The sequence below is a fragment of the Rhinatrema bivittatum genome, chromosome 6, assembly GCF_901001135.1.
Source record: "Rhinatrema bivittatum chromosome 6, aRhiBiv1.1, whole genome shotgun sequence".
In the NCBI taxonomy this organism is placed as follows: domain Eukaryota; kingdom Metazoa; phylum Chordata; class Amphibia; order Gymnophiona; family Rhinatrematidae; genus Rhinatrema; species Rhinatrema bivittatum.
The window spans coordinates 58,518,885-58,544,772 of NC_042620.1; the positions used below are offsets into that span (position 1 = coordinate 58,518,885).

General features: G+C 43.2%; 1 protein-coding gene across 1 annotated transcript in view; it reads right to left on the bottom strand.

Annotated features, from left to right (window-relative positions):
- Positions 1–25,888, bottom strand: part of LRP1B (LDL receptor related protein 1B) — a 3,516,099-nt gene that overhangs the window by 756,790 nt on the left and 2,733,421 nt on the right. The window contains 1 exon segment of the mRNA XM_029607894.1: positions 7,911–8,024. Within this exon segment, the coding sequence (XP_029463754.1) occupies positions 7,911–8,024 (114 nt within the window).

Here is a 25,888-nt window from a genome sequence, read left to right on the forward strand (position 1 = left end):
GGCACTGTGTGCAGGAAGATCACAACACTCCTGGTATTAATAGGGTTAGGGCACTGTGTGCAGGAAGATCACAACACTCCTGGTATTAATAGGGATAGGGCACTGTGTGCAGGAAGATCACAACACTCCTGGTATTAATAGGGATAGGGCACTGTGTGCAGGAAGATCACAACACCCCTGGTATCAGGGTTAGGGCACTATGTGCAGGAAGATCACAACACTCCTGGTGTCAGGGTTAGGGCACTGTGTGCAGGAAGATCACAACACCCCTGGTATCACGGTTAGGGCACAAGTTCTAGTCACATTGACTGATCACATTACTTTTTTTGTCAAGCTACCAACTGTTTCCATTTCCCATCCTCCATATATTGTCAGTGGGAACCTTGGTAACATGAATAAATAAGAGGGCAGCAAATAGGAATACATATTCATTCCTAAACTGACCTTAACTGACCTGAAAAGTGTCAAATTGTATCATTTTCTGTTAGTGCGCACTAACTAAAAAATCATGCCAAACATGATTTTCTTCTCGTGCCAGACGATTTCAATCGTTAAGACGATAGGGCACACGATTCACATCCCTAGTGTTTATTGAAGAGGATTTTGGGAAGATAAACGTTGTGGAGATGGTTTTCAAGGATGACGATTCACATGATCTGAACCAAATCATGGTGAACCATATGTGGTAGGCCAGACTGATGAGCAGTAAATCACCTAGACTGGATGGTATACACCCCAGGGTTCTGAAAGAACCCAAAAAATGAACTTTCAGACCTATTTCAAATAATTTATAACCTAACATAAGAACATAAAAACATGCCATACTGGGTCAGACCAATGGCTCATCAATCCCAACATTCTGTTTCCAAAAGTGGCCAATCCAGGCGATAAGAAACTGGCAAGTACTCAAAAACTAAGTCTATCCCATGCTACTGTTGCTAGTAATTAGGGATGTGAATCGTTTTTCAACGATTAAAATTATCGTCCGATAATGTTTATATCGTCTTAAATCGTTATAGAACACGATACAATAGAAATTCTAACGATTTATCGTTAAAAATCGTTAAATCGTGTTAGTGCGCACTAAATCGAGTTAGTGCGCACTAACGGGGAGTTAGTGCACACTAACTCGATTTAGTGCGCACTAACTGAAAATGATACAAATAAACACTTTCCAGGTCACTGAAGGTCAGTTAGGAATGAATATGTGTTCCTATTGGCTGGCTGCCCTCTTATCTATTGATGTTACCAAGGTTACCACTGAGGTGATGGTTGGGGGGATGGGAAATGGAACTGGAAACTAACGAACACCAACAGAAAATGAAACAAAGTGTTCACACTTCCCAGGTCAGTAAAGGTCACTTAGGAATGAATATGTATGTATGTATTCCTATTGGCTGGCTGTGCTCTTATCTATTGATGTTACCAATATGGTTGGGGGGATGTGAAATGGAAACAGTTGGAAGCTTGACAAAAAAAGTAATGTAATGATCAGCACTCACGTGACTAGAACTTGTTTGTTTATTATTTTTGTTAGCAGGCACCTGAAATGCTAGTGCATGTTGAATTTGCCAATCACTGTGCATTTTAGAAAGGTGGTCCTGGCTGGAACTGTACACAGTTCAAATATATGTAATTGATTGTTGGTAAGTGTATTTTTTAAGTAGCCACACTGGCACCAGTATGTTTACTTTTCCTCCTACTTAACTCACTAGCTCAGCTTTGTAAGAAGGGCTTCTCTGCTTGTGTGTTGTTTTTTGTTTGGTGTGAGGAGAGCAGAAACATCAGATCTTTATTCAATCTACTACAGTCATCTCTTACAGTGCCCTATCCCTATTAATACCAGGAGTGTTGTGATCTTCCTGCACACAGTGCCCTAACCCTGATACCAGTCTGAGACAGCTCCCTCCCTGCATTACTAGTGAGAGGCTGGCTTCACAGACAGGGGGGAGCTGCCTGACCCTCACTCCTGACTTCCCCCATGTACCAGCTAGTGAATGGTGTGTGGGTGAGGGGGGGGGGGAGGATGGTGAAGTCTGAGACAGCTCCCTCCCTGCATTACTAGTGAGAGGCTGGCTTCACAGACAGGGGGGAGCTGCCTGTCCCTCACTCCTGACTTCCCCCATGTCCCAGCTAGTGAATGGTGTGTGGGTGAGGGGGGGGGGGTGGATGGTGAAGTCTGAGACAGCTCCCTCCCTGCATTACTAGTGAGAGGCTGGCTTCACAGACAGGGGGGAGCTGCCTGACCCTCACTCCTGACTTCCCCCATGTCCCAGCTAGTGAATGGTGTGTGGGTAAGGGGGGGGGGGGAGGATGGTGAAGTCTGAGACAGCTCCCTCCCTGCATTACTAGTGAGAGGCTGGCTTCACAGACAGGGGGGAGCTGCCTGACCCTCACTCCTCCGGGGTATTGTGATCTTCCTGCACACAGTGCCCTATCCCTGATACCAGGGGTGTTGTGATCTTCCTGCATGCAGTGCCCTATCCCTATTAATAAAGACTAAATTAATAAATTAATTAATTAATAAATTAATTAATTAATAAATTAATTAATAAATTAACTAAATTAATAAATTAATAAACACTAAAGACTGCTTCTATAAACTTCTTGTCCTGAGAAAATTGAAACCACTTCTCCACTTCAATGATTTTCGGATGGTTCTACAAGCCATTATTCTAACAAAAATCGATTATTGCAACTCGCTCCTTTTTGGTCTCCCTACCTCATCCATCAAACCCCTCCAGATGATTCAAAACTCTGCAGCTAGAATCCTTACCAATACAAATAAAAGAGACCATATAACCCCCATACTAAAACTCCTCCACTGGCTGCCTATTAAGCAAAGGATTCTCTATAAAGTATACACAGCAATTCATAAATCTATTTACAACATATCCCCACTCCACTTAAGTACCCAACTTCGTTTTCACTCTTCATCTAGACCTATCAGAGGAGCTTATAAAGGCACACTCTATGTTCCTTCAACAATATCCTTACATCAGAAACGTACCATCTCTTTAGCAGGACCCGTCCAATGGAACATGCTCCCGCCAGACATCCGCCTTGAGATCTGCTTCGCTTCCTTCAAAAAGAAAATTAAAACCTGGCTCTTTAGCCAAGCTTTTCCAGAACTTTGATTATTTTTTACCTCCAGCTATCAAGATTTTCTCACCATCGCAATGCCTTCTGCAGATCACATTTATCTTAGACAATTACGCCTTATTTTATGATTTGGTTTCTCAAAGAGACTTTACAATTTTCTCAATGTTATTTTTCGAACCTGTTTTCCATGTTTTCCAAGTTCTATAACCTTGTTATATGTACCGCCTCTTGGCGTAATTTTTATGTTTCAATGTAAACCGATGTGATCTGTATTTTAATACAGGAACACCGGTATATAAAAATCTAAAAATAAATAAATAAATAAAATAAATAATACCAGGAGTGTTGTGATCTTCCTGCATGCAGTGCCCTATCCCTGATACCGGGATGTGTGCAAGAAGATCACAACACCCCCGGTATCAGGAATAGGGCACTGTGTGCAGGAAGATCACAACACCCCCAGTATCAGGAATAGGGCACTGTGTGCAGGAAGATCACAACACCCCTGGTATTAGGGATAGGGCACTGTGTGCAGGAAGATCACAACACTCCTGGTATTAATAGGGATAGGGCACTGTGTGCAGGAAGATCACAATACCCCTGGTATCAGGGTTAGGGCACAAGTTCTAGTCACATTGACTGATCACATTACTTGTTTTGTCAAGCTACCAACTGTTTCCATTTCCCATCCCCCATATACTGTCAGTAGGAAACTTGGTAACATGAATAAATAAGAGGGCAGCCAATAGGAATACATATTCATTCCTAAACTGACCTTAACTGACCTGAAAAGTGTCAAATTGTATCATTTTCAGTTAGTGCGCACTAACTCCCAGTTAGTGCGCACTAATCGGAAAAAACGATTTTTAACGACTTTTTAACTAAAAAATCGTGCCTAAGACGATTTTCTTGCCCTGCCACACGATTTCTATCGTTAAGACGATATGGAAAACGATTCACATCCCTACTAGTAATAGCAGTGGCTATTTTCTAAGTCAACTTAATTAATAGCAGGTAATGGACTTCTCCAAGAACTTATCCAATCCTATTTTAAACCCAGCTTTACTAACTGCACTAACCCTGACCCCTGGCAACAAATTCCAGAGTTTAATTGTGCGTTGAGTGAAAAAGAACTTTCAACGATTAGTTTTAAATTTCATAGAGTGGCCCCTAGTCCTTCTATCATCCAAAAGAGTAAATAACTGATTCACATTTACCCCTTTCTAGACCTCTCTTGATTATAAACAACTTTATCATATCCCCCCTCAGCCGTCTCTTCTCCAAGCTGAACAGTCCTAACCTCCTTAGTCTTTTCTAATAAGGGAGTTGTTCCATCCCCTTTATCATTTTGATCGCCCTTCTCTGTACCTTCTCCATCGCAACTATATCATTTTGAGATGTGGCAACAAGAATTGTACACAGTATTCAAGGTGCGGTCTTACCATGGAGTGATACAGAGGCATTATGACTTTTTCTGTTTTATTCACCATTCCTTTTCTAATAATTACCAACATTCTGTCTGCTTTTATGACTGCTGCAGCACACTGAACTGACAATTTCAATGTGTTATCCACTATGACGCCTAGATCTCTTTCTTGGGTGGAAGCTCCTAATATGGAACCTAATACTGTGTAACTATAGCATGGATCATTTTTCCATATATGCATCACCTTGCACATATCCACATTAAATTTCAGCTGCCATTTGGATGCCCAATTTTCCAGTCTCACAAGGTCTTCCTGCAATTTATCACAACCCGCTTGTGACCAGAATTGCACACATTATTCAAGGTGTAGACTCACCATGGAGATACATTATGACATCCACCATTTTATTTGCCATTCCCTTCCTAATAATTCCTAACATGCTGTTTGCTTTTTTGATCACCACAGCACACTGAGCCAACAATTTCAGTGTATTAACCACCATGATGCCTAGATCTTTCTTGAGTGGTAACTCCTAAAACAGAACCTAACATTGTGTAACCATAGCAAGGGTTATTTTTCCCTATATGTATCACCTTGCACTTAGCCACATTACCTGCCATTTGGATGCCCAATTTTCTAGTCTCACAAGTTCTTCCTGCAATTTAACACAATCCGCTTGTGATTTATCTACTCTGAATAATTTTGTATCATCTGCAAATTTGATTACCTCACTCATCGAATTCCTTTCCAGATCATGATGCCTTCTGAAAAATGCCTTCTGAAAAATCCAAATATACTACATCACCTTTATTTACATGTTTATTAACTCCTTCAAAAAAGTGAAGCAGATTTGTGAGCCAATGTTTATGCTGTATCCTATTTTCTTCTGTTGAATCCTTCTTCCAATTTTTGAATGAAGATAATTTGGCTAAAATAGCCTCTTTCACCTCACCTTTTCACCATGCCGGTAATCGTTTTGAGAAAGTTCCTCATGAGAGGCTTCTAGGAAAAGTAAAAAGTCATGGGATATGTGGCGCTGTCCTTTCATGGATTACAAACTGGTTAAAAGACAGGAAACAGAGAGCAGGATTAAATGAACAATTTTGTTAGTGGAAGGGAGTAGACAGTGGAGTGCCTCAGGGATTTGTATTGGGACCCATACTTTTCATTTATAAATGATCTGTATTGGGACCCATACTTTTCATTTATAAATGATCTGGAAAGGAATATGACAAATGAGGTAATCAAATTTGCAGGTGATACAAAATTATTCAGAGTAGTTACATCACAAGCGAATTGTGTTAAATTGTGAGACTAGAAAATTGGGCATCCAAATGGCAGATGAAATTTAATGTGGCTAAGTGCTATGGTTACACAATGTTAGTTTCTGTCTTAGGAATTACCACTCAAGAAAGATCTAGGCATCATGGTGGTTAATATATTGAAATTGTTGGCTCAGTGTATTGTGGTGATCAAAAAAGCAAACAGCATGTTAGGAATTATTAGGAAGGGAATGGCAAATAAAATGGTGGATGTCATAATGTATCTCTATGGTGAGTCTACACTTTGAATAATGTGTGCAATTCTGGGAACCACATCTCAAAAAAGATATAGTTGCACTGGAGAAAGAACAGAGAAGTATGACCAAAATGATAAGGGATATGCAACAGCACCCCTATGAGGAAAGGCTAAAAAAGTTAGGGCTGTTTAGTTTGGAGAAGAGATTATTGAGGGGGGGGGGGGGGGCGGGATATGATAGAGGTCTACAAAATCATGAAAGAACTTGAACAGCTTAATATAAATCGATTATTTATTCTCTTGGATAACAGAAGGACTAGAGGCACTCCATGAAATTGGCAAGTAGCTCATTTAAAACAAATTGAAGAATTCTTTTTCACTCAGTGCATAGTTAAACTCTGGAATTCATTGCCAAAGAATGTGGTTATGGCAGTTAGTGTAACAGGGTTTAAAAAATGTTTGGATAAGTTCCTAGTGGAAATATCCATAAACTGCTATTAATTAATAAGCAATAGTAGCTTGAGATCTATTTAAGTTTGGGTACTTTCCATGTTCTTGTGACTTGTATTGGCCACTGTTGGAAACAGGATGCTGGGCTTGATGTACCCTTGGTCTGACCCAGTATGGCATAAGAACATAAGAAATTGCCATACTGGGTCAGACCAAGGGTCCATCAAGCCCAGCATCCTGTTTCCAACAGAGGCCAAACCAGGCCACAAGAACCTAGCAAGTACCCAAACTCCAAGAAGATCCCATTCTACTGATGCACTTAATAGCAGTGGCTATTCTCTAAGGGGTAGATTTTCAAAGGGATACACGCGTACCCCTGAAAACCTACCCCAAACCCCCCCTGCGTGCACTGAGCCTATTTTGCATAGGCTCGGTGGCGCACACAAGCCCCCAGGACGCACGTAAGTCCCGGGGCTTTGCGAAGGGCTCGGCGCGCGCAGGTTGCACAAATGTACACCCCCTTGTGCGCGCTGACCCTGGATTTTATAAGATACGTGCGTATCTTATAAAATCCAGCGTACTTTTGTTCACGCCTGGTGCACGAACAAAAGTACGCACGCGCGTAAATTTATAAAATCTACCCCTAAGTAAACTTGATTAATAGCAGTTAATGGACTTCTCCTCCAAGAACTTATCCAAACCTTTTTTGAACCCAGCTACACTAACTGCACTAACCACATCCTCTGGCAACAAATTCCAGAGCTTTATTGTGGTTGAGTGAAAAAGAATTTTCTCCGATTAGTCTTAAATGTGCCACTTGTTAGCTTCATGGAATGCCCCCTAGTCCTTCTATTATCCGAAAGTATAAATAACTGATTCACATCTATCCGTTCAAGACCTCTCATGATCTTAAAGAGACCTCTATCATATTCCCCCCTCAGTCGTCTCTTCTCCAAGCTGAACAGCCCTAACCTCTTCAGCCTTTCCTCACAGGGGATCTGTTCCATCCCCATTATTATTTTGGTTGCCCTTCTCTGTACCTTCTCCATCGCAACTATATCTTTTTTGAGATGCGGCAACCATAGCTTATGTTCTTATGTTTGTAAGTGGTATTGATCTCCACATGCACTCTTTCTTGTGTACAGTGTGGGCAAATTTTGAACAGCCTACTATCACAACTAAATAGCCATTTAATCAGATAAATGATTTCTGAAACTTGCTTTCCCCACGTAAGAATTGAAAGTTATGATGTAACACCACTACAGAAATTAAAGTACATAATTATATCATGCCAGATACAAAATGAAACCCTTAACTAATAAACAAAAACAATTGTCTGACAGAACAAATATGGATAATAGCCTAATGCTGCAAGAGAGATAACAGTATGGGCATATGGAACAAATTTCTTACTGCAGTTCTTTTCATCTGAGGCATCCAAACAATCAACCATTTGGTTGCATTGTGCACATTTTGCAATACATGATCCATCTGTACAGCGAAATTCTGTTGATGAACATGTTGAAACTGCAAGACATTTTTAAAGAAAGAAACATTAACATAAATAGATATAATTGTAGCTCTGTATTTCTGCAAGGAACTCACTTATCAACATAATAGGTATGTATTCAAAGTTAGGACAAAATTAATCTTTTAAAATAAAGTTTAGTAAGAAAAAAAGAACAATGATTTCTTACATATTTGCCAAATGAGGTCAAGAATATTCAGAAAAACTGTAGTTTACAAAAAAAAAAAAATCCCAAAGAGACTGAATTAAACTTTTTATGCCATTGGGATTGAATTGTTAATGTAGTCTTTTTGGTGATTAGAAGATATGTGACTGCTTGTTGTTTACATAAATAGGTCTATGCTTTAAAATTTAGCATGCACTCTAAATCCCTGTAGCATACCAAAAGATCGTGTGCTATGTACTAATGGCTTAGCTTATATGCTAAACTGATATGAAAAGACATTAGCCAAAATTATGTTCCAAAATTTTGGTGACTCTTGTATATGAGGACATGACCTGGAAATATTAATAAAACAATAAATAAAATAAAAATAGCATGCATAAATATATAAATAAATACATTTAATATACAAATAAGGCTATAGCAGGTGCATGCTGTAATGTCTTCCATGCTCTTCCCTACATGATATTTAGAATATCTTGCTAAACCCTAATTTTTAATTCCTGCTATAGAGCAGGTGCTAACGTTTTAGCTCACACACTATTGAAAGGGCCCAACTAACAGAATACATTTGGGATTATCAACGATGAAAGGTGTGCTGCTGCAGCAGAGGGAAATACTGGTGATGTAGAGTACAGGACAGGAGAGAGAGACAGAGGCAAGGAAATAAATGACATAGACAGAAGAAAGGGCAACAGAGGAGAGACACTAACACAGACATAAGCACCTCAAAAATAATCCTGCATTTATTAATACACAGAAAGGAATTTCCAGGCAAATAGTTGACAGAGAACAATGTTTTTTTTTTTAACATTGTAGTACACTTCAAAATTCTTAAGGCACAGTGTTGTCAAGAATAGAAATAGAGAGACATCCCACAATATATTTTGCTAGTACCATGATAGTAGGGGTGTGCATTCGGATTGACCGCATTAGTAAAACGCAACTCATATTTTTTTTTTACTTAAAAAATTGATTCGACATAAACGATCGGATTTCCCACATATCGAACATAGATATGTTCGATATGTGGGAAATCGCGATTGTTGAGCCAAAATAAAAATATAAACCCCCTCACCCTCCTTAATCCCCCCCCCCCGACTTACCACAACTCCCTGGTGATGGAGCGAGGAGTGAGGACGCCATTTCTGCAATCCTTGGCGAGAAGCATGTGACGTCGGCGGCACGTCGAGTGACGCCGGCGTCACGTGATTCCCGGCTCGTTCGCGCCGGACGGCTTGTTCGGCCCAAAAAGAACTTTTGGCCAGCTTGGGGGGGCCTCCTGACCCTCCCAAGCTGGCCAAAAGTTCTTTTTGGGCCGAACGAGCCGTCCGGCGCGAACGAGCCGGGAATCACGTGGCGCCGCGTCACTCAGACGCGACGTCACGTGATTCCCGGCAAGTTCGCGCCGGACGGCTCGTTCGGCCCAAAAAGAACTTTTGGCCAGCTTGAGGGGGTCAGGAGGCCCCCCCAAGCTGGCCAAAAGTTCTTTTTGGGCCGAACGAGCCGTCCGGCGCGAACTTGCCGGGAATCACGTGACGTCGCGTCTGAGTGACGCGGCGCCACGTGATTCCCGGCTCGTTCGCGCCGGACGGCTCGTTCGGCCCAAAAAGAACTTTTGGCCAGCTTGGGGGGGTCAGGAGGCCCCCCCAAGCTGGCCAAAAGTTCTTTTTGGGCCGAACGAGCCGTCCGGCGCGAACGAGCTGGGAATCACGTGACGCCGCGTCACTCGACGTGCCACCGACGTCACATGCTTCTCGCCAAGGATTGCAGAAATGACGTCCTCCCTCCTCGCTCGATCACCAGGGAGTTGTGGTAAGTCTGGGGGGGGGATTAAGGAGGGTGAGGGGGTTTAATTTTTTTTTTGCACATATGTACATATACCCAACTCATTGGATTTTTTTTATGTCCATATTGGCCGCAAGTGGGACCCCCTTTCGGACATAAAAAATATGAACATAAAATTTTGCTCTGCACATCCCTACATGATAGTATATAAATATTTCCTTAAATGTGCTGTATGTCCTGCATGGCCTCAGATGATTTTCACTGCCTGCAAGATATTTGTTGCAGACAAGGCAGCAGCATTGAAACCATCAGGAGGGATCCAGGAGAGAATGTCAGGAAATAGCTACTTTCCACCAAAGCTTGGATACCCCTCCCCTACACAGGCAAATTTTCCATCTCTGATTGGGGTCCTGTGACAAAGCTGCATCAAAATAGTGGGGTAGATTTTTAAAAAAAGCGCGATGGCATACTTTTGTTTGCACAGCAGGCACAAACAAAAGTACGCTGGATTTTATAAGATACGCGCATAGCCGCGCGTATCCTCTAAAATCCTGGATTGGCGCACGCAAGGCTGCCGATTTTGGGCAGCCTGCGCGCGCCGAGCCGTGCAGCCTGCCTCCGTTCCCTCCGAGGCCGCTCCGAAATCGGAGCGGCCTCGGAGGGAACTCTCTTTCGCCCTCCCCTCACCTTCCCCTCACCTTCCCCTCCCTTCCTCTACCTAACCCACCCCCCCCCGGCCCTATCTAAACCCCCCCTTACCTTTGTCCCTAGATTTACGACTGCGAGAAGCAGACGTAAATCTACGCGCGCCAGTGGACTGCTGGCGCGCCGTCTTCCAACCCGGGGGCTGGTCCGGAGGCCTGGACCACACCCCCGGGCCGGCGCCACGCCCAGGTCCCGCCCCTGAAACGCCGCGCCCCACCCCCGAAATGCCGCGTCATCCGGTCCCGCCCCCACACGCTCCCAACACGCCCCCTTCGAAAAACCCTGGGACCTACGCGCGTCCCGGGGCTCTGCGCGTACCGGCGGCCTATGGAAAATAGGCACGCCGGTGCGCAAGGCCCTGCTCGCATAAATCCGGGCGGATTTACGCGAGCAGGGCTTTTAAAATCTTCCCGAGTATGAATTGAGAGGATGTGGTAGAAAGGGTCAAAGTCTCTTTGTTGGATGGGACATACGGAGCTGGTGTTGATCCCCTGGAATTTGTTAGTTGGTATATAATCATTCTTGCTATTTCAGTGTTTAGTCTGTCAATTACCACAGCAGGCATATCCAGACTTCTTCTAGAACAGCTGTCTAGGTATTTATGACTTCTTTAACCTCACCTCCTCTTGAATTTCAATGAATTTCAATGTGCTGCTCTTTCTTTATAGCTTTGAATCCCTCACATATTATATTATCATGCAATTGCTGTCTCAACACAATAGGATGGTTCTAGAGAATGTATACTCAGATGGCAGTGCCTTCCCAAAACAGTGCTTTAGGATTCATCACGGGCATTACCGGAACAAATCCAACAAGATCAGTTTGGCAACTTCTCAGCCCAAGTCCTTCTCATCAGAATTCTCCAGGCTAGATATTATCTGAAGATATGGGTTAGGAATCCATGATGTGATGACTTCAGTATATATCTGTTACAATTTATTTCCCTCAATGACACTTGTGGGGGGGGGGGGTGGAGAAGCATCAGAATGTGTCCTGTGCAGCCAGGAGTTTGGGGTTCCCTTAGCAAAGCTGTTGGACCTGGAAAACATACTGAAATGAATATGTTGTATTACTGGAACATATGCATCATTTCTGCTTCCATATGAAATGTGAGGCATCTTTACTGCAAGGCCCTTACCATGCACATTCTTTGCCCTGAAATTTGTATGTGGCTTACACTTCCCAAGCTTTTTAAAAGATAAGTTTAGTTTGCCCCCACCCTTCCCAAAAGATATTACATTTAGTAGGCCCCCTAAGTCAGCTAAATGCTCCTCTACCAGTTGGGCCTGTAGCCTTGATAGACAAGCTTGAGCATAAGGCAACTACAAAATAATGTTATAAGACTCTTCCTGTATGTTCCCACTTTATGTTCTTGCAATTCAGGTAACTTACCTGCTTGCCCCAGATATATGTTCAGTTCTGATCCATGGACTATGGGAGTCCAGAGATGATGTCCAAATCTATTTCAATGAGGTTTTACTCCTGAGGTATGAAGCAAATGGAATGGGCATGGCTGTCTTCTATTTTCTTCTCATGGGCATAGATCTTAGCTGCATTTTCTTAGAGGCACCATTTCATGTCTTGAGAGTAACATTTCACTTGTGCTATTGTTCTGGGACTGACTCTAAAGCTGCTGACCTCCAATGCACTTTCATTTCAGATACGATTCTTTGTTGCCAAGGATTTTCTTATGGAGTCTTTGTCAAAAAGCATGCTGAAGGTCTTGAGGAACAGATGAAGAATGAAGTTATTTTTTCCCTCAGTGAAGACCCAAATCTGTCAATGTAGTCATGCTCCTGCTGCAAGAAGTTGTGTTGCAACCTGCTACTGCTCTTCTTCCTCCATTGTCTCCTCTTTTTCAATGTGCTTTACCTTCTGACAAATATAGGATGTACATGCTTTGAGGGGTCTCTATCTCCTTCACATCTCCTTCATTATTTTCTGCTACCATTTCACCCTCTGTTGCGTTATCCTACATTCTACCACCTGGTATATAATGGGCTTGACTAAAGCTATGTGGGGGCCCTCCTACACCCTGATTCCTAAATATAGAACATTTTGGTAATCATATTGTGATGTCACTAATACATGCAATATTGTAGCTATATCGTTCTCAAAGAAATAGGAGGGAGCCATCTAAGCAAGCAAAGACAATAAAATGAAATTTGGACTACAGAAGAAATGTGGGCTCAGGATCAAGAATCACACCCAAGATAGAATCCTAATGGAAAACTGAAAGTGATATACCCTTCAAAGTTAGGGCAGGAGGCATGTAGGTCTTGTGATTCATAAGATCTCAGTCGAAGCAAAATTTCATTTTAACTTATTAGAATTAAGCCAAAAACATATTGGACCCAATATTCAAAGATATCCAGCTAGCTACAATAGCCAATATAATTTACCTGGCTAAATTAGAAATGATATTTAGTGGGAGATCCAAGATGGCCATCACATGAGAAGCAGGGAGAAAGCCATCTCTCCTCAATCTACTTTATTTTGGCTTTATTCTGGTTTTTCTCTTTCCGATATGCCTTATACAAAATGCAAAGCCAAACTCAAAGAAACTTTTCAACCACCAGTTTCTTCTGACTTAATACAGCAGATGATTGAGTACTTTCTTTCATCTATGCCATCTATGCCATGTGCAGTGGCTTCCATGGGAGTTGCTGCAGAGTGATCACCAACCCCAATGGCCGAGGAGATCTCATTGAGCCCCGGAGCACCAAGAATGCCGACTCCTCCCTGCAGTTTATTTATGGCATGTTTAGATTCTATTTCATATTTCCCTTTGCAAGATAGGGAAATGACTACCTTGATGGGCACAGGATTGGAGCCATCGGGTGTGTCTGAGTCTGCGGTTTTATCTGCGGGGAAAGAGTCTGTCATCTCTCTTGCTACAGAGACTCCCATGTTTATCCCCAAGGGGATTTCATTGGGGATGCCATGTTTTAATATCCTGCAGAGTGAAGGAGGTGAAGTTCCAGTTGCCCCAGGTATGCAAACCTGCTGTTATAATACTTGATAGTGTCTGGAATGCTCTGGTTTCCTTAGAAGCAGCTATTACCTCTTTAACTCAAGTTTCATTAGATACATACCAATGAGTACTGGCAATGGAAGGAATGGTTACCTCACAAGATTTGAAGATAATATCAATGGAAACTAAAATCTCCTCTTTGAAAAGATCCAACAAGGATTGGTTCAGTCTGAGATTATTCATTCAAAAAAATTGAAAACAGAGAATATAAGGGTACTCAATTTTTTCAGTTCTTAAACTTATTTCTCCACTTGATCTCTTTAAAATCTATGTCTCAAATATTCTCAAGATACCATCTAATGCTATGCCCCTTATAACAAGGGCTTATTACTTACCTTGGGATGAGACTGAATCTTCACTAACTACTTCTGAAGATCAACATCTCATGAACATTATGGATATATTGGAACTTTCTGAAGAGAGAGCGATCATGCAAAGAGGGACTAAGCTGGTCACCTTTGCCTTTATGTGTGAAAGGAATACTGTCTTAAGTTTTTTCTAAGAAATAGGAATCTCTCTTTCCATGGAAAACAAGTTTGGATCTATCCGGATGTGAAGTGAACAACACAGGAGCGACGAAAGAAATGTTTGTCTATGAGAGCCGAGGTTCTCTCTCGTGGAGGGCAATATATATTACGCTATCCATGTAAATGTTTAGTGAAATATTTAAATGTCAACTATGTGCTTTTTGAGCTGTCACAGTTAATGGCTTTACTGGACTCTCACTCCTAAGGAACACTTAAGCAGTCTTGGCAGTAATGTTATAGCAAAGGTTATGCTCTCATTTACTTTTTATGATTATTCATTGGAAGATTTGCTTCATTATTTCTTTCATGGTCTCCCTAATTTCTTATAATTTGAAGAAATGTCAATATTTTTCTTTCCTTTTTCCTTTTTGGAAATACATCTTTATTGTATTTCTTTGATATTCCTATTGCTGATACAAGGTATTTATTGTAAACTTATTAAAAAGAAAAGAAAAAAAAAAGAAATGAAATTTAGTGTCATGGCTATGACACTCAATATACCCGGATAAGTTCTAGTTAGCCAGATAAGTTATATCTGAATAACTTTAGATCTGTTATAGATCAGGTCTAACTTACTCAGTTAACTTATGTAGCCCTGCTTCAATTCACCCATTGCCTGCCCCCCAAATATCTGGCTATCTACTTAGCTCAATAAATACTTATCCAGCTAAGTGGCAGCCACTGAAAATAGCCAGTTATTCAGTGGCTGCCATTTAAAGGACTAAGTCCCCATTTAACTGGCTAAATAACACTAAATATCACCCTGATTTAATTTAAGTAGGCATTCAATTTTATGTCAAACTCTTCTCATGACTCATCTATTTCAGAGTAAATGTGAATGTTGACTGTGTACATAATATCAAGAACTACCTGCTTCCTGATCCCTGTAGGAGTTATGTGCTAAATATTACTACACTTTCATACATGGACATAGACCCCTATTCTCCATGCTTTTGTAGAAACAACATCCCCAATATAACATTCAGTCTCCAAATTGTTGTCTTTTTATATTTTTTTTTTTTATAATAAAATCTTTACCACTCATAGTCTATATAATAGTCACCAGTTTTATACTTATCTTTGCCATAAAGCTCGACATGGTTGCCATGTACGGATGTCCTATCTACTTCAGGTTCCAATTTGCAGTAACCCATGAGGCTGACAGCACATTGAAATATGGTGATCATGTCAGGATTTCTTATTAAATATAAGAACTATATTTGGGACCTTTGTAAAGACTATGAATGGTGAAAATGGTATTGCAATAATAAGCAGGAGAGGAGATATATGCCCCAATTTATTTATTTATTTATTTTTTGTTTTTATATACCGGAAGTTCCTGTATAATATACACTCCGGTTCACAGATAACAGAGATAACTATCGCCGGGATGGCGGTTTCCATGGAACATATCGAACAGTTAATCTATTATAAAGTAGAATACAAACTAAGATCTACTAAATTGATGTAAATGAAGAAGTAGGGTATCACAGATGAGTCATATTACTCTAAGAATGTGATAGGAGATATATTTTTTAATTTGTATCAAATGTATCACAACATATTAAGTAAAAGTCAAAATCCAAAAGTTTGCTAACAGACATCCCAAACTTTGACACTAGCCATGTTTTGACACAGGGCTGTCTCAAGGGGGGAAGCAACCATCTACAAAGCAAAAGCAAAAGTGAATGGGTATATAAAATAAAGATTTTCCACCCTCCGCTTTCTTTTGCCCTCTGATTTTAAATCTGTTATGATAAAGCTCTTTGGTCTATAAGATTTGCATACACCCCTTCATTTTCAATTTCTCTGGTTTATCTATCTTTCATTTTTTCCGGTTTATCATTCTAAACTCTGTTTTTTATTTCAGATGAAATGATTGTATTACCGCTACTCATTTATAACTTTTCTTTAAGTTGCCTCTTACATTGTATATTTCCCTACTTAATCATTCATGTAAGTGTTTATTTAATTAATTTCATTAGTGTTTACATATATATTAGATATGGGATCTTTTCTTTTTTGCCTTGTTTCACATTTTTCCTTTTACTTTGTAAATGGTTGCTTCCCTCACTTGAGATAGCCCTGTGGCAAAACACAATTCTTGTCAAAGATTGGGATCTCTGATAGCAATCTTTTGACTCCTAGTTAATACATTGTGATACCTTTGGTACACATTAAAAAATAAATCTATCAGATTCTTAAAGTGATATCACTCATCTGTGATACCTTCTTTTTCTTCAAAAATGATATTGCAACAAAATTAAATTACCATTTCAAGTACCACAATACACTAGGATGGGAATTTCAGTCTTGTGTTTGTCCCATTCCATGCATGCATGCACATATAGTAATGCTTTGGTTATGGAAATTTCTACAACTTCTTACATGTTAGGAGGTCTAACTAGTATGCATGAATGTTTGCAGACATGGAGACAGTTGCTAATCCTACTCACATGCTGTTGGTTTGTATACACAGATGACTCAGGATATGGATGTCGACCCTGGTTTCTCATTCCTATAGGTCACCCTAGGACACCTATAGAGAGGAAGTACAATGAGGCACACATGTCCACTTGCTCTGTCATTGAGCACATCTTTAGTGTGTTAGAAAGTTGCTTCAGGTGCCTGGACAGAACAGATGGTGCCTTACAGTACCAGCCAGAAACAGTTCTGGACAATGTGCTTGCCTGCTACACACCCTACAATATTGTTTTCATGTATCATGTCCAAACTGACATTAATCCAGATCTAGAGGAGTATCCAGTGTGCTCCTCTGTATGTGTCTAGAAGACTACAGAGAGTGGGAATCAGGTCCACACCCAATACTTTGGCCTAGATTTATCAAAATGTGATAATTTTTTCATGAATAATGCCCACAATAAGGAAAAGGGGCATGGCTATGATCATTTCTGAGTTACCACACCATGTGCAATCTTAGCACTTCCCAAATGTAGTTTATCGCAACGCACGTTAAAGTTTTTGCACCCCATGATGTTTGTGCTTCACTACTTGCAAAGTATCTAGACAGGCATTTCTTCATGGGGGGGGGAGAGAGAAAGAGAGAGAGAAAGAGAGAGTAGTCAACTATTTATATCACTGTAGGAGAGCCAGCTAATAACTTGAGGTGAGGATTTAGTGGTGGTCTAGGGTCTGGGGCCAATTTTACATGCAGAGTGAGAAGTATGAACAGCACAGAAGACCTTGGTGAAGATTTGACATGATTTGGAGTGAGGAAAGTCAGACTAAGCTGTGATTACTTCAATGTTCTCTCATTCTAGTTTGATAGTACCCTGGTAGAGAGTTCATGAAGCTAGGGTGAAAAAACATTGTAGAAATCTCATTTTTGTGTGACTTTCCTCACTCCAAATCATGTCAATTCTTCACCGAGGTCTACTGTGCTGTTCGTACATCTCACTCTGAATGTAACGGTGGCCTAAAACCCCTAGACTACCATCAAATCCTCATCTCAAATTAACAGCTGGCTCTCTCTCTCTCCACTCCACTCTACTCCTTTCCCCTCTCCCCATGCCCAAAACAGAACTTCTGATATAAATCACATTTTGTGCATATCACACAGCTTAATGCCAGGAAAAAAAGTGTAGTTATTTCCAGCTTTGAACATGTGTGATAGTATGCGTTACACTATCGCACACTGCAGTGATGCCCCTCATTTTCATTGATCCTACCCAAACATCTCCCCAATCCTGCCCCTTTGAATACATTTGTAAAATTTGAATTTGTGCTGCGCATTGTGAAAATTATTGCATGCATTATGGTGCACATTAATGCCATAACAATTTTTTATAAATGACCCTGTTTGTTTGTAAGTATTGCGTATGTACTGTATGACCAATACTTTTTTTTAAATTTTATTAATTTATATTCCATCTTTTAGCCACTTCAAAGCAGATTATAATCAGGTACTGTAGGTATTTCTCTTTCCCAGAAGGCACACAATACGTTTTGTAACCACAGCAATGGAGAGTGAAGTGACTTGACCAAGGTAACAAGGAGCAGTAGTGGGAATTGAATCCTGGCTTCCTTGGTTCATAGCCCACTGCTCTAACCAATGGACTACAACTCCACTTTTGCTTGTAGGTATATCTCAAATTATTAAATCTAACAGGGGAAGAGGGCTAGTCCTGCAGCCAAAACAGTCTCATTTTCCCTTCTTATTCCTTATTTTGTAGGATGCTGCTGTCCTGCACTTCCCTTTCCTGATTACCTATGACATGCTTGCCTTTCTGATGTCCACATAGGTAATAAACTTGATCAAAGAAGTTGGATGGAGGCAGACATATTTGGAAGCTAGAGTATATCTTGCTACACTGCTGCATTATCCATCTGTTTAGGAGACCTTCCACCTGCTAAATATTGGCCTTTATGCTGACAAGGTGACTGGGCCACACTAAGGAGGCTCCATGATGCATTGGAGGGTACAGGATAATGCAGTCAGGCATTTTACACAGACTTTGTAAAATGTCCTCCATGGCTGCATACTAGAGCTGTAAGCATTGCTTTACAGGTGGCTTTCTGACCACCTCTTGGGCATGTAATTGCCACATTTTTTTACTGTAGGACTATTCTGAATGGATGGGTATACAGAGACACAATAAGGGTTTAATTCACTATGGGTTTGGGTTTTTTTTGTCATTATGCGTTATAAATCAGTTGTAAAAAAAACCAAAAACAACTTCCTCAGATTTGTTTTCTTTCTGCAGTGAAATGTGGGTGATTATTATTTGTTAAAAAATACCAATGAATTAGAAAGTCAGCAGAATTACTAACATCCCAACTCACCACTGAGCCTGCCATTTATTTAATTCAAAGACAGCATGTTACGGTTCTGGCCGCGAGCGCCGCAACCAGACCCTTACCTCCTTGCTCCTGGACCTGTTCCCGCTTCCGGAGGCCTGGTTTGCGGCCTGTTCAGCGGCATCCCTGCAGGGGTCGCGCCGCCGGGAAGCCTCTCATGGACGTCCTGCTTCTAGGTGCGCGCGCGCGCCACTTGGGCGTTTTTCTAGGCCGTTTCCCACCAGTGGTGACTCTGCCCAGTTCCTGACGTCAGACGCCGCGGCCTTGATAAGCCGGCCGCAGACACTCAGTCTTTGCCTTGCAACGGGTTTACCTCCTGGTTCCCTGTTGCTTTGTGCCCCGGAGTGAGTTGCCTTGGTACTCGCTCCATTCCTGCTTGCCTGCCACAGTACCTGCTTGGTTCCTGCTTGCCTGCTTCAGTACCTGCTTGGTTCCTGCTTGCCTGCTTCAGTTCCTGCCTGGTTCCAGTACCCGAGCCCTGCTACAGTTCCTGTCTGGTTCCAGTACCCGTGTCTTGCTACAGTTCCTGTCTACTGTTCTAGTCTGGTTCCAGTTCTCAGTCCTGATCATCAACCCGCCTAAGACCCAGTGGCCGGGCCCCTACGGGCTCCTCCTGGGCGGGCTCCGGCTTCCAAGGGTGAAGCCGCCTAAGTCCCAGCACCTGGGCTCCTACGGGCTCCTCCCGGGGGAGCACCAGCTTCCAGGGTGAAGAGCACCTCTATGTCCTGCCTGAATATCTGCCTCCCGGCCTGCCATTACTAGAGACATTGAACACCTTTCCCAGTCTCTTGCAGGTCGGCCCAAGGGTTCACTAAATTGAGACTCCATAACAGATTGCAAGGCCATGGACTCGGCGGATGCGCCCGCTCCCTTGGACCTGCCTGGGATGGCCCGCCAAATGCTACAGCACCAGAGCTGCATTGATACTCTGGCAGCCACGGTGGAATGGCTGTCCTCTCGCCTGGAGTCCTTGCCTCCTGCTGGCGGGATCCCCAAGGGACACAGCTCTTCTGTGACTCAGCTACCAGCACCCTCTTGCTACCTGGTGATTCAAGGACCTGCCGTGGCTTTCTGAACCAATGTTTCGTATGGTTCTCTCTGTTGCCTCGGCAGTTCCCCTCGGATGCAGTGAAAGTGGCGTATATCCTGGCCCTGCTTGATGGGAAAGCCTTAATATGGGCTTCTCCCCTTTGGGAAAACAATGATCCCTCGCTAATGAACTTACAACAGTTCATCTCAAACTTCCGACAGGCCTTTGATGAGCCCACCCAAGTAGTTACGGCTACATCGGATCTGCTGCAACTCCGTCAGGGGGCTCGCTCCTTGGCAGATTATGCTATGGAATTCCGGACGTTAACCCAAGAAGTAGGTTGGCAGGATGGTAGTCTTAAGGCCATCTTCTTGAAGGGCCTCTCTGGAAGCATAAAGGATGAGATTGCTGCCCAAGATCTGCCGGAGGACCTCAACGCCTTTATAGAGATGGCTGCCTGCATTGACCGCTGCCTACAACAATGGGCCAAGGAGCAGCACTCCTCTTACCACAGTTCTGCCTCTGTGTCAGCGAGATCTGCGTCTTCTCCTAAGACTTCTCGTCCAGATGCTCCCACCTGCAAACCCATGCAGCTGGGACGGACCCCGCACTCTGCTGAAAAGAGGCAACGTCGCCGTTTGTTGAAATTGTGCTTGTATTGTGGCCAGAAGGGCCACTTCTTGGCACGCTGCCAGGAGCATGCGGAAAATGCCAAAGCCTAGGAGGACAGGAGGAGCTCCTCCTAGGCTGTGCTACAGCTCCTCAATGTACCGTATCTGTTACCCAGGAATACCCTGGAGGGTCCATTGAGACGATTGCGTTCCTGGACTCTGGAGCAGGAGGTAATTTCATCCTGCAGGACTTAGTCTCCCAGTTGCGAATTCCTCCACATAGATGGGAGGTCCCATTGTGAATTACCTCCATCCAGGGGACGCTCCTTCCAGGACCTGTCCTGATGTCCACGGCACCCATTACTATCAGCAACGGGGTGATACATTTGGAGGAGATAGCATTCCTAGTGTTGGATAAGGCTGTCCACCCCGTGGTGCTAGGGTTGCCGTGGTTACAGAAGCACTCGCCCATGATCCAGTGCTATACTCTACAGATTGTCAAGTGGAGCCCTTTCTGCCTAGCTAACTGTATGAAAGTGCCTAGGGCTTCCGCACTCCACTTGATGCACTCTGCCCTAGGTCCTCCTACACCTTATGAGGACTTCACGGATGTTTTTTCCAAGACCAAGGTGGAGATCCTTCCGCAGCATCGTCCATATGACTGCGTTATAGACCTGTTACCTGGAACTATGCCCCCACGAGGAAGGGTATATCCCTTATCGTTACCTGAATCCCGGGCCATGTCCGAGAATATTTCAGAGTATCTGGCCAAGGGGTTTATTCGCCCTTCCAAGTCGCCTGCAGGGCAGGCTTCTTCTTTGTCAGCAAGAAGGACGGCTCGCTGAGACTGTGTATAGACTATTGAGGCCTAAATTCCATTACCAAGTGGGATCGTTACCCGCTCCAGCTAATCCCGGAGCTCCTCGATAGGCTCCAGGGAGCGAAGATTTTCACAAAGTTGGACTTACGAAGTGCTTACAACTTAGTCAGAATTCGTCCTGGAGATGAGTGGAAAACCGCTTTTAATACCAGAGACGGGCATTACGAATATATTGTGATGCCTTTCAGCTTATGTAATGCTCCAGCGGTGTTCCAGCACCTTATGAATGAAGTGTTACAGGACCTTCTGAACACCTGCATAATTGTCTACCTCGACGATGTGCAAGTCTACTCCCAGGACCTGTCTTCACACCATCAGCATGTCCGTCAAATGATCCAAATACTTAGGGAGCATGGTCTGTACGCGAAAATTGAAAAATGTAGTTTCGAGAAGACGTCCCTGCCGTTCTTGGGCTACATAATCTCTGCAACAGGCTTTCAAATGGATCCTGAGAAAGTGGCGGCTATTAAGAATTGGCCCCGGCCAAGGGGCCTCAAAGCATTGCAATTCTTCCTCGGCTTTTCCAATTTCTACCGTCACTTTATTCCCAACTATTCTCATATTGTGGACCCATTGACTGCCCTCACCCGAAAGGGGGCCAATGCGGTGGATTGGCCTGTTCCCGCCTGCCAAGCTTTCGAGGCCCTCAAGGAAGCGTTCCTGTTAGATACCTGCCTTCGTCATCTGGATCCCAGCCGGCCCTTTGTGGTGGAAGTTGATGTCTCCAATGTGGCTGTGGGGGCCATGCTGAGTCAGTACTCTGATTCTGGACAATTGTTACCTTGTTCATATTTCTCGAAGAAATTCTCGCCGGCAGAGAGCAACTACTGTGTTGGTGATAAAGAGTTGCTAGCCGTGAAACTTGCCCTGGAGGAATAGAGACAGTGGTTGGAGGGAGCCAACCATCCAGTTACAATTTACACTGACCACAAAAACTTAGCATTCTTGAAGCAAGGATTCAATTGAGGGGGCCGTTCCGGACCGCCGCCGTTCTGGACCACCGCTGGATCCCCAGGTAATTTAAAGCATTTGGGGGGGTTCGGGAGGGTGGGGGATTTAATTTAAAGGGTCGGGGTTGGGTTTTAGGGGGTTTTAGTGTGCCAGTTTTCCTGCCCTCCCCCTTCCCCCGATTTACGATTTTTTAATGATAAATCGGGGGAATTGGTATTGTATCGTGGCCCTAATGATTTTTGACGATTTAAAATATATCGGACGATATTTTAAATCATCAAAAAACGATTCACATCCCTACAGTTTACTGCTCGATATTGGAAAGCACTATGCAAATGCTTTAGTGTGCAACTTAGTCTTTTGTCTGCATTCCATCCCCAGACTAATGGGCAAACGGAACGGACTAACTGAACCTTAAAGACTTTTCTCCGCTTGTTCTTGAATGAACGACAAGATAATTGGGGCAAGTTACTCCCGTGGCCGGAATTCTTGTATAATAATCACACGCATGCTGCTACTGGAAGTTCACCTTTCCTCGTTGTCTAAGGGAAGCAACTTCGACCACCCTTGCCTTCGCCTGAACCTAGTGAACTCCCGGCAGTGCAACTTTCAGCCCGTCAACTTCTTTCCTTATGGACTTCTATCCAGGGAAAGCTCCGTAAAGCCGCCCAGTCCGCCAAGAAATGGGCGGATAGGCATCGTCAGCCAGCGCCTATCTTCCTTCCTGGAGACCGCGTCTGGCTTAGTACTAAAAATCTAGAGTCACGAATCTCGTCTCGAAGACTAGCTCCGAGATTTTGTGGGCCTTTTCGAGTCGCCGAACGAATGGGAGCAGTCTCATACCGACTACGCCTACCCTCCTCCATGCGTATACATGACTTGTTCCACATGTCATTGCTGAAGCCTCTTGTTTTGTCCAGATACCACTCCTGGGCTCCTGAACCATCGGATCCTTCAGTACCGGATGATGTTACATATCAAGTACGTGAGATCTTGGATGTCTGGTTCCATCAACGACACTGGGAGTACTTGCTCGCCTGGGAGGGTTGTAGACCCAAGGATAATTCTTGGGAACCTGCCCGTAACATCCTTGACAAGGACTTATTACGGAAGTTCCATCTGGACCACCCAAGTAAACCCAGACTGACTAAGAGGGGACGTAAGAGGGGAGGTACTGTTACGGTTCTGGCCGCGAGCACTGCAACCAGACCCTTACCTCCATGCTCCTGGACCTGTTCCCGCTTCCGGAGGCCTGGTTTGCGGCCTGTTCGGTGGCGTCCCTGCGGGGATTGCACCGCTGGGAAGCCTCTCTTGGATGCCCTGCTTCTAGGCGTGCGCGTGTGCCACTTGGGCGCTTTTCTAGGCCGTTTCTCGCCAGTGGTGACTCCGCCCAGTTCCTGACGTCAGACGCCGTGGCCTTGATAAGCCGGCCGCGGACACTCAGTCTTTGCCTTGCAACGGGTTTACCTCCTGGTTTCCTGTTGCTTCGTGCCCCAGAGTGAGTTGCCTTGGTACTCGCGCCGTTCCTGCTTGCCTGCTACAGTACCTGCTTGGTTCCTTCTTGCCTGCTTCAGTACCTGCTTGGTTCCTGCTTGCCTGCTACAGTTCCTGCCTGGTTCCAGTACCCGAGTCTTGCTACAGTGCCTGCCTGGTTCCAGTACCCGAGTCTTGCTACAGTTCCTGTCTACTGTTCTAGTCTGGTTCCAGTTCTCAGTCCTGATCATCAACCCACCTAAGGCCCAGCGGCCGGGCCCCTACGGGCTCCTCCCAGGGGGGCTCCGGCTTCCAAGGGTGAAGCTGCCTAAGTCCCAGCGACTGGGCTCCTACGGGCTCTTCCCGGGGGAACTCCAGCTTCCAGGGTGAAGAGCACCTCTATGTCCTGCCTGAACATCTGCCTCCAGGCCTGCCATTACTAGAGACATTGAACACCTATCCCAGTCTCCTGCAGATCGGCCCAAGGGTCCACTAAATTGAGACTCCATAACACAGCAATGTAGGAAATTTTGTGGAAAGGATGGCCACAGCTTTAATATGTTCCTTCCTCCCTCTCCTCAAACCCCAAAATATTTAAGTATTTTGTAACCCACCTTTAGTAAAGGTCAATGAAATATATGAAATCTGCCCCTTGTGATATCATGTGCTGTCTCTTTAAGAGCTGCAAAGAAGTTGTAGAGTTATAATTAACACAGAGCATGCGCAGGCAGACTTCTGCTCTGTTAGCCCAACACAGATGGGGTTCTCTGCTCTGCTGCAAAACTTAAGAATTATTATCTATTTGCAATTAAGATAAACAGCCCTTCATATTTTCTGTCATTAAAATTGTGCTGTAGTTAGTCATGATTGCTTGAGAGCATTGTAATAGAGTTTCTTTATTACATTGCCTGCATATTATTTATTTATTTATTTATTTATTTACTTTTATATACCGCGGCTCGTTGGCAAACATCACCTCGGTTTACAATGAACATTAAGTGAGCAACAGGCTTTACAATCCAACATATTTAAGAAATGATACAATAGTGATAACATTCAAATTAAATTATAATAAAACCAAACCAAAACAATATCATAGGCATTTGCTCACGGTAAACCTTTAATCCGCTGACAGCGGATTAAAGGTTTACCGTGAGCAAATGCCTATGATATTGTCTCTAGTCTAGTCTTTGATATATTGGTGGTAAATAGCTGAAAGACTATTTCCCCTCTCTAGAGTGTTACACTTTTTGTGTGAGAGACTATCTGAGAGGTGTTTGCTTCTGTTGAGTGATTAAGAAAGTATTATATACATTTCATAAAATATTTTAATATGAAGAGTAAAGGTTCATAAATTGTAGGCTCGTTTAAACAGGTATGTTTTAAAATTCTGTTTAAATTTCTTGTGGCAGGGCTCCAAGCGCAGATCAGTAGGTCATTTGTTCCATATGTTAATACCAGCTATCGTAAATGTTCGTTCTCTTGTTGTGACATATTTCGTTCTCTTGTTGTGACATATTTTATTTGTTTAAGCGTCGGTGTCTTTAGCTTAGCCAGGTGCATTTTTCTAATTGGTCTGTCCGAAGTATGGAATGTAAAGATTTCAGAAGACCAATGCATATCTTGGTTATATAATGTTTTGTGTATGAGAGTAAGTACCTTGAATATTATCCTAGATGCAATCGGGAGCCAGTGTAGTAGTTGTAGTGCAGGAGTAATGTGTTCATGGCGGTGAGTGTTAGTAATCAAGCGTGCAGCTGCATTTTGAAGCATCTGTAGTGGCTGTATTGAGACATTTGGTAGACCTAGTAGTAAGGAGTTACAGTAGTCCAATTTAGGTAATATCGTAGCCTGTAGTACAGTCCGGAAGTCATTTGGGTGTA